General features: G+C 30.1%; 1 protein-coding gene across 1 annotated transcript; it reads right to left on the minus strand.

Annotated features, from left to right (window-relative positions):
* Positions 1-5,422: 5,422 nt before the first annotated feature.
* Positions 5,423-6,771, minus strand: LOC141725073 (two-component response regulator ARR5-like). Its single transcript, XM_074527454.1, has 4 exons — positions 6,425-6,771; positions 6,249-6,319; positions 6,004-6,152; positions 5,423-5,911 (listed from the first exon to the last, which is right to left on the minus strand). The coding sequence occupies exons 1-4, from the start codon at positions 6,570-6,572 to the stop codon at positions 5,551-5,553; spliced, it is 729 nt and encodes a 242-aa protein (XP_074383555.1). The 5' UTR covers positions 6,573-6,771; the 3' UTR covers positions 5,423-5,550.
* Positions 6,772-9,512: the final 2,741 nt, after the last annotated feature.

Consider the following 9,512-nt stretch of genomic DNA (forward strand, 5'->3'; position numbering starts at 1 on the left):
TTTGCTCAGTGAACACCAAACAAACGGCAAAAAGCCTGTCTATTTATTGTGGGTTTTTCATTTATATTTAATTTTAATTTATATCCGGCCATGGAAATTTAATTTTTTTTAAATTTTTACTCAGGAAAAACAAAATTTAGAAATAATATATGCAGATGTTTTGTTCATACATCTTAAAGTACATGTAATGAGTCAGAATAGACTGGTAACTTGAAACAAAAAATCTGTTTATCGATAAATAACTAACAACTAATAGGTTTTTATCAGATATCGTAATAATGTAAATAAAAATAACGGTAATTTCTTAATTAGAGATCGATTGTATGACAAGTTACTGTTTTTTTTCTCGAATGATAAGCTACCACCTAGTACGTGCTACTCCCTCTATCCTATGTTATAGAAATTAGCCGATTTTTCAAAAATCGCCGATAAAATCGCTCAAAAATCGGTTCAAAATATTTGTCCAATTTGACCGATTTCTGTTAAATCGCCGATAAATCATCCGATTTTTTAAAAATCGTCTGATAAATCGTAAATCGGTACCTCAATCGAATAGTTCCGATTTCTGAAATTTGTAACACTGCGGTGCTCTATCTAATTATACCAGTATATCTTCTAAAAAAATGCACCTTTTAAGCAAAGTTCGCTAAAATGTATTTTCCAAGTTTATCCCTATTCATTACATTAGTTTTATGTACTAAGTGAACTTGCATTGAAATGACAAAGAAAATAATAAATTAAAATTTTATTTATAAATTCGCACTTGATATAATTATTATGGAATAAAACAATTAAGAACTATTATTTGGAGTAATTCCTCAAATATAGGTGCTGCAAAATTAATAGAGTTGTTCGTGAATAAAATTCCGGATCGGCTCGTTTAAGTTAACTCGGTTCGGTTTATTTTTTTTAAAGAAGCTAATTTTGAACATGAAAATGAGCTCGAATGAATAAATTAACCGAGTACGAGCTAAATTCGAATAAATTAACCGAGTACGAGCTAAACAGACTCAAAATTGGCTCGGATCCTGCTAACTCAACTCGAATAGGATAAAGTGTATATATATTACAAATAATAAATTATTACTCATCACATAAATATTTTTATTAGCACATTTTTCTCATCATTTATTAATATTTTATAAATTTTATTTATATTCTAAAATAAACAAATATTTGTTCGTAAAAATTGTCACAATCTATTCATCCCTAACACTTTACAGTGTCATAAACACCATCAAATGACTTGTAATTTATAAAAATCAAATTATAATAAAAATCTTGACATTGACAATTTAAGAAGTAATTTATGATATCTAAATTGTGAATGTCTCAATATTGAAATAAAATTGGACGTACTCTTAAAACTCGACTTGGAAAATAAAAAAATCTAATCTAAATTAAAAAATAAGTATATAGTATGAGTGTGTATATCACTATACGATAAAGACTATTTGATCTCTATAGTCTATTTAACTTGTAAAATCATAAATTGTATTTTAAGATTGGTCTAAGAAATCTTATACGAATATTAGTGAAAAACTCGACTCAACTCGAATTTAGCTCAGCTTGATTGTTCGTAAATGACTCGTTATTAACAAGCTGATCTTGAACATCATTTTACGTTGGGTTATTAAACTTGATTGGGCCAATTTTAGAAAAGTAATTGAGGTGGGCTCGATTCATACTGGCTCGACTTTATTCTTTTTGGACAGTACAGTTAAACCTTGATGAAATAATAATTGATTAAGTAATAATCTCGTTAAAATAATATTTTTCTCTTGTCCCAACATAATGAACATAATGTATTTTTGCTACCGATAAAATAATAAACTCGCTAAAATAATATTTTTTTTGTTCCGACCATATTAGGAGGTTTAACTGTAGTAAGGTCATTACTCTTTATTACAACACCTTACGATGAAGTAGCTAAAAATGATTAGTTAAAATAATATAAAATAATTGTTACCTTAAATTTGTCGAATCTTCGTGATGCTTAGTTGTATTGTCAAATAATATTTTATTTTTATTTTACTTAATCTAATCGGAGAAATGTTTGGGTGGAAGAGGACATTGATGAAGATAAAGGATGGGTAGAGATTCAACTTTAAAAAGGACCAAACTTGGTAATGTAAAATTATAATTTATAGGAGTGTAATCCTATTAAAATTGTGTAAAAATGATTAAAATTTAAATGTTTAGCTGAAATGTCTTTCATGATTGAACCTGTAACCAAAAGTTAGAATACGAAAACATATTAAAATACTTATATATGTTTACGGAACATAAATTCTTATCACAAACCGAAAACTTAATCCTCATCCATCTATTGAAAAATAGTGGTTACACTTGCAACATTTAAAAATTGTAGATATGCACACCACCATATCCAGTATCAAATCATTAATTTAATAGGGAAATAGATATGTTAATAGTGTATTCCAGATGATAATAGATGAGACTACAGCTCCATGGAACATGCACTTGGTATTGTCTAGAAATGTGGATTAGGAGAACATGGGTACAACATTAATCATCAACTCTGGGCCTAGACTTGTGGCGTATGCATCGGGAACATGGTGGGATGGTTTCACTGATTGCCCTAGCCTACCCTTGTGGTCACCATCCACAATTTTCCATAGCCTTTTGGGACAGACAGATTATGCCACTATTAATACCAACACCACAGTATAGCCAGGGCCTGCAGTACCGGTATTCTTGTAGCACTCGGGGTCAATTACAGGGTGTTCGTTGTATTGCTTTTCAATACTAACCGGTCCTCTTCGATTCTATATGTTTACTATTTATATGTATTTCGAAACTTTTATAAAATATAATTTGATAATATTTTTTTAAAAATAAATTTGAATAAAAGTTTAAACAGAAAAAAAATTAAAAAAATATTGAGAAATTATGTTTTAAATGAGTATTGAAAAGCATACTAAAAAGTAATTGATAGAATTCAACGAGACAGAAGTAGTATGCATTTTTGTTGTATTCTTGAGTCATCACTTCGAGCAATTTTCAATTCAATGTTTTTTTACTTCTGTACTAAAATATTGTAAATTTAAGCTATGAACAGCCGGCTCCATGTACTTTTTTCTCTTTTATTTCAATTTTCTTGTATGTGGTGGTCACAGATTCGATTCCGGATATGCCCAAATTTATCTTGCAAAAAAAATATAGTTAAAAGTAACTTGTATATATATGATTCAGATTTCACTAACTGTCATTCCAAATATTTCTCAAAATTTATAATTAATATAAAAGATAAATTGATTCTAAAAAAAAGGCGTTTTTGATCAATTTTTCAATACATAAATCGACTTTCAAACACATCTTACGTAATTGTTCATTTATCATAAGAAACATATTAATCCAATTTAAATCACAGCTTGAATTCAACTATGTCTGAGAACATGTTAAGACCCAATTGTAATTCAAGTTCATTCTATTTTCGAGTTCTATGAGTCCACCTTTTTATCGGAGTCCTCGGAGTTCATCTACGTTCTGCAAATAAAATATATTGTAAAACGTGTTATTTTGCAAAACATGTTACACAAATAGCATAACTTCAACAAAATCATGCAAATCTCATATATTTACGGTACAATATGTATGTTCTGCAACATGAACATTTATGTTCTGCAAACTAAACATGTTTTGTAGAATATATATTTTTGCAATGTTCTGCTTGTAAAATGTATGCAATCTACAAGATTTTTGATAGAATAGTGATGTTTGTCGAAAAATAATATATTTTGCAATATTTTAAGCTATATTTTACTTGCAGAACATATATGGACTCCGAGGACTCCAATTAAAGGTGAACTGCATAGAACTTTACTCCTTATAAATAATCGTACTTACACCATCTCTCATATATGACAAATACATTAGATTTTAAAATAGCTACCGTTACTTAAGAAAAATCAAATTATTCGAATTCAAATTCAGCTCTAAACGAAACTGTTACGCAAGTGTTGGTAGATTTTGTTTTTAACAATCCTAAATACTATTTTAAAGCTGGAACCTAAATTTGAATTTGAATGAAGTCATTTGAATAACTCAAAGAATGGCTTAAAAGTTCAAATTTGAACCGATTTCGGTCCAAATTCACCCAACAGTGGCCTAAATCTCGGTCCAAATTTGGACCGATAAATAGTTCGGCCTAAAATAATAGTTTTTAATGTATTTCTTTTAGTTTATTACATAAAATTTTGATTTCGGGGTATTTATAAATGCAATTAACCGATATTAGGACATTATTATTATTTATTTAAATAATAATTTAAATTAAAAAATATTTAAACGCAATTAAATAAATATCATTGCATTTCTTGAATTTAAATTACGAATACATTCAAACATTAAAATAAAAATTACAACACATAAAACTTAATTTGAAACACAACATAAATGAAAATGCGATGAGACCTTATTAACGGTTTTATTATAAAAATTATAACTAAATGTATTTACTATTTTTTATATATATTTAAAATTTAATTAGAATTCTATTATTCATTTATTAACAATTTTAAAATAAAACAAGTAATTAATAATAATAATAAAATATAAAGATAATATCTTATATCATACAAAAATAATATATGTATTATTATAAGACTTTAAAATAATTAAATAAATATTTTAAGATTTAGACTAAATTATTGGAGTTGAAGAGAGGTTCGGTCTAAATTTGAACCGAGGTTCGGTCCAAATTTGGACCAAACTCTTGGAGTTGCTCTTGGCCTTGGTCAAGGAGGAGAACCTGCACTCGCAGTGCTCAACCAATTCAACCAAACCCTGTATCAATTCTCGGGGTGCTTAGTTAAATAAATCTTTACTTGTACGCTAATTAAGTTAATAATTTGCTGAACAAAATTGGCCTAACAATATTAATCAGAAGAATTCACCCAAATCCCCTCAAAGACAAAGGAGAATATAAACATCATAACCTCTTTCAAATCTAATATTCCTTTTCCAGCCGACACGATCTTTCATTAAATCAAAACGTATCCGAATCATATCATTTTGGGACCCCCTTTTTTGTTCAACTCCTCTTAATAGTCCACCCAATTTCCACCCTCATTCATATCACCAATCCTAAATTCCCACCATACCCCTTTCATACTTGGTTAACGTCGTCATGTCCCAATGCACATAAAATATATTCCACACAATTAATTATCAAGATACACTTTCAGTGTATTCGTCACAATTAATTATCGACGTTCACAATATATTAAAATTTCTATACAATTGATTATCGAGTCAAATACGACTCCCTCGTTTTAATTCCAGATATGAACAAAAACATTTAACAAATATGGCTGAATCGAAAATGAAAATTTAAAATTTGTAGATGGCAAATTTATGAACTCTAGCTAGATGTTTAATGGGCGATCAAAGAAACATGTATAGTGACCCGTCCAAACAATTGAAGTCTGGTTCGAGAAACATGAATGTTATATATATTGTAATTTTGTTGTGATTGATCAAATTGATAAAAACAAAAAAAAAAATGGTAACTATAAATTTATAATCTCAATCTAATTCCAAGTTGGTCATTTTAAGCCGTCTAGTAGGAGATGTTAGCAGTGATGGTGAACAAGGTGGAGACGATGTGGTTGATAAATGCGGCGATGCTGGTGAAGATAAAGTTGTAGAAGAATCCAGGGAAGGCGACGACGATAGAGATTCTGCGGAGGATTCTGAGATTGATGTTGGCGGTGATGGCGAGGCTGAGTAATCTGGTTCTGTAATGTCCGATTCTGATGACATTTCTGATAATTTTCGCTTGTTCGTTTCCTGTTTTTCATCCCCGAACATGTAATCTTTCAATCGTTTCACATCGGATAATTTAACAGGTTTTACAATGAAATCCTCAGCTCCTTCTTCCAAACATCTGTTCATATCATGAATTTAGTTTATATTCAATCAAAAGTACAGTGTACATGAACTCAATTAAATTTATACAATTTTCCCATTCAGTTGTACCTGTCAATTCTTGCCAACACATTTTCCGATGACATTATCACAACCGGGACTTCTCTGAATGTAGATGATCCCTTAATCTTCTTGAGCAGCTCATAACCAGTCATTCCGGGCATACAGTAATCGGTTATTATCATGTCAATTTTCAAACCCTAAAATCAAATCAATGTACAATTTAAATACTGCTTTTTCCATTTAACAAATATTAATTCAATAACCAGATTAATGAAATGATCTTGAATACTTACATCAAAACCAACAGAGTTCTTCTCCAGACCCAAATACTGCAAAGCTCTTATTCCACTATCAACAGCTGTAACTGCAAAAATTGTAACACAATTTAATCACAAACTTTTATATAATCCGTTGCGTAGTAGCATAATATTGTCCGTTTTGGATCAACTCTGAGTAATTAGGGTTGTACCTTTGCATGAGGTGATCTTAAGTAAGCGTTCAATAACTTTTCGATCAATGAGACTATCATCAACAGCCAAGACATGCACATCATGACCAAAATTATTACTAGTTTTCTCCGACCATCTTTTCCTGGAAAACACATCACTTCTAGCCATTATAGAGCTTCAAAAAATCTGTGTAATTGAAGAATGGAAGTAAATTGGGAAAGAAGGAATTAAAATAAGAAGAGAAGAGGAAGACAAGTGTAGATGATCGTATGACTAATAACTTTTGTTAATGCGATATATATATATATATATATTGAGGATGAGACTTGGGGAAAAATGTGATAGAGTAGCTGTCTCAATCGGGGGATGAGACATGGAAATCAAATCTTGGAAGAAGATCTACTTTAATATAATAAGGAAAATACGGTGGGGATTCTCAAATCCACTTTTATGATGATCTGATTTTCCATATCCACCCGTTTTCTTCACTCGCTTGACCCCCACCCCCTTTATTTGTCTCCTTTTTTAGGGAGTCGACTTGACTTCTCTTTTCTACTACTGCTATTGTTCATCTTACCGTGGGGAAAATACTCCTTTTAGCTTTGTTATATAAATGGGCCAAATTTTTTTAAATTTATTAATAAATTATATAAAAATAGGTTAAAAATATTTATCCGATTTTATCAATTTATGATAAATTTTCGATAAGATTTTTTAAAAAGTACCTGATAAATCGTAAATTGATACCTCAACTGAATAGTTCCGATTTCCGATATTTGTAATCATGTTTTTATGGGCATTTAATATTAAAGAAAAAGATTAAATTCCTTACACAAATAAAATTTCTTTATTTAATAATACGAAATCCCCCGTGTATATAAGTGACGTTCATAAATTGTTATTTAAAAAATAGTTTTTTCCATAAAAAAAAAGAATAGATTTTTTTATTATTTCTACAATCGTTATTTTACATATTGCACATGCATTCATAATTTGTATAATTTTGAAAATAACAATTCTCAAATAACATTTTCATTTTTTGAAAGGAAAATTTTCATTAATCGATAGTCACGAGACATCTACAAAAATAATCAAAATTAAACAAACACGTAGTAAAATAAAAAAAACTTGATTTTCTTAATCCTGATTACAAGCGTTGAACATAATTTCAATTGTGGTACACATCCCACTAATATCGTTGAAGTATACAATATATTTGAAGAAATAATTTAACAATTTTTTAAAACTGTGAGATATATATAAACGTATTTGTTAAAACTCATCCGAACAACTGACCGTGATTGTGATTTCATGCCGCAAAAATTAATAAAGTAATATATAAACTCCTGCAGATTTACGATACGAGATTGTAAAACAAACTGACTATCAAATATGAAGAGAACAAACCCAATATATGGTAGAAAAAAACTCATTAATGAAATACTACGCTCTCAATAACAAGACACATTTATTGGAAAAAAATTAAAATCGACAAAAAATAAGAAAAAATTAGATTATTTTCAAGCCTTTATTCTTATATGCCTTGAGTTGTAGTTGTATGTATCTTCAAGTCTTCAATCTTTTCTCTTTTAATCTTCCGATCTTCAGGTCATCATAATTAAATCATTTGACATCAAACATGAATATGAGTACCACTTAACAGTTCTTCTGAGAATAATACTTATTTTCCCTTTGCGGATCACTGCATCTAGTGCAATTGGTCTGGTTCATAGACGACTAATTTTGCTATCAGACCTTCGTATTATAAACTATATAATCCACTGTTAAGTATTTTAAAATATCCATTTAACTTCACTTGGAATCCTTCAGGTCTCCACACTAACCCTAATAACTGTTTCGAATGATTTCAACCTTATTCATCCGTTGCCTTAACATATTAATGAACTTCATACGGACTTCTGCTGACATCTTTTTCACTGCAGCTACCAAGATCATTATGTATATACCAACACCATTCTGAAATGATTCCAGTATAATATAGATTATTTACAAGTCCTCATTCTATATTGAGTTAGCCAGACCAGTATTAATGAAATAAACATCCAGCTTCAATGTTTCTAAACCATCTCCCCTTATTTGGCTGTTACACCTAGTAGTAACAATGGAGAAGCAACAGTTTGAAGGATAACTCAACTAACTCCATGAAAAAATATTCACAGAAGTTTTTAACATTCAGCTTTGGAATTGTAAATAATACTAACTTATACCTTCTGCATCTTCTCTAAACTTCCAGTTTCAGCAGAGAACTGGTTCTTCCCTCCCTTAATTAAAATTGCAGATGGATACGTAGTACAATCTTCCAAATTTTGTGCAATCTTTGAATCTTCTCATAGAGCACATAGAAAATATTTTGCAACCCAGAACTGATAGTCTCTCCCCCAAAGAAGAAGAACCTCCCCTTAGCATAACAAAGGTGAAAACTCTCCTCCTTATATAAAAAATATTATTTTTTCTGTATAATCTCCCTTAGTTGAGTAATCCTTCAAAGTATATCGGAGCACGGGGATAAGACCACATAACCAAGTCAATAGATTATAGTATGTAACCATTTCCTCATAGTGCAAGTGTGTGATTTCTGTTTAGTGATCTCACAATGTGTTTCACTCCACTCTACACTCATGTGTTTGTCACTCAGTCTCACAGTGTGTCACTCACTCATAGCTCCAATATTCAAGTGTAACTGCAAGAAAATCATTTTCATAAAAAAGTTGTCTTCCACCTTCAAGGATGGAAACGCTCAGTCAAGAGATTCAGAAATATTCCCGAGTGGGGAAATAATAATTCTTTCAAGTGGCAGAATTCCCGATATCCCTCAACTTTCATGAAGAAATATACCTTATAAACTCGTCAGATATATATGAATCCTCATTTACAAGTTATAATTTTGACTTTAGGTCAAAATTATTTTCAGTTTTGAATTCTGGAAAGATAATTAATGATCAATGATATGCCATTAGGGATCAATGATATGCCATTAGGGATCAAAGATTTCTTTTGAAGTCCATGAAGACTTATCAGATTTGATGAATCCCTAAGATCCGGAACTATAATCCAATCCAAAGATCCTAGTATAAGGCTTTGAAGACC

The sequence above is a fragment of the Apium graveolens genome, chromosome 5 (assembly GCF_009905375.1).
Source record: "Apium graveolens cultivar Ventura chromosome 5, ASM990537v1, whole genome shotgun sequence".
Lineage (NCBI taxonomy): Eukaryota > Viridiplantae > Streptophyta > Magnoliopsida > Apiales > Apiaceae > Apium > Apium graveolens.

What these genes read in the sequence shown, in the direction of transcription:
- LOC141725073 (XM_074527454.1), bottom strand. Translation starts at nt 6,572, where the DNA reads ATGGCTAGAAGTGATGTGTTTTCCAGGAAAAGATGGTCGGAGAAAACT. An exon ending in TAAGATCACCTCATGCAAAG is followed by an intron (nt 6,320 to 6,424) that starts GTACAACCCTAA and finishes CAATTTTTGCAG; the next exon opens with TTACAGCTGTTGATAGTGGA. An exon ending in GTGTTGGCAAGAATTGACAG is followed by an intron (nt 5,912 to 6,003) that starts GTACAACTGAAT and finishes TGATATGAACAG; the next exon opens with ATGTTTGGAAGAAGGAGCTG.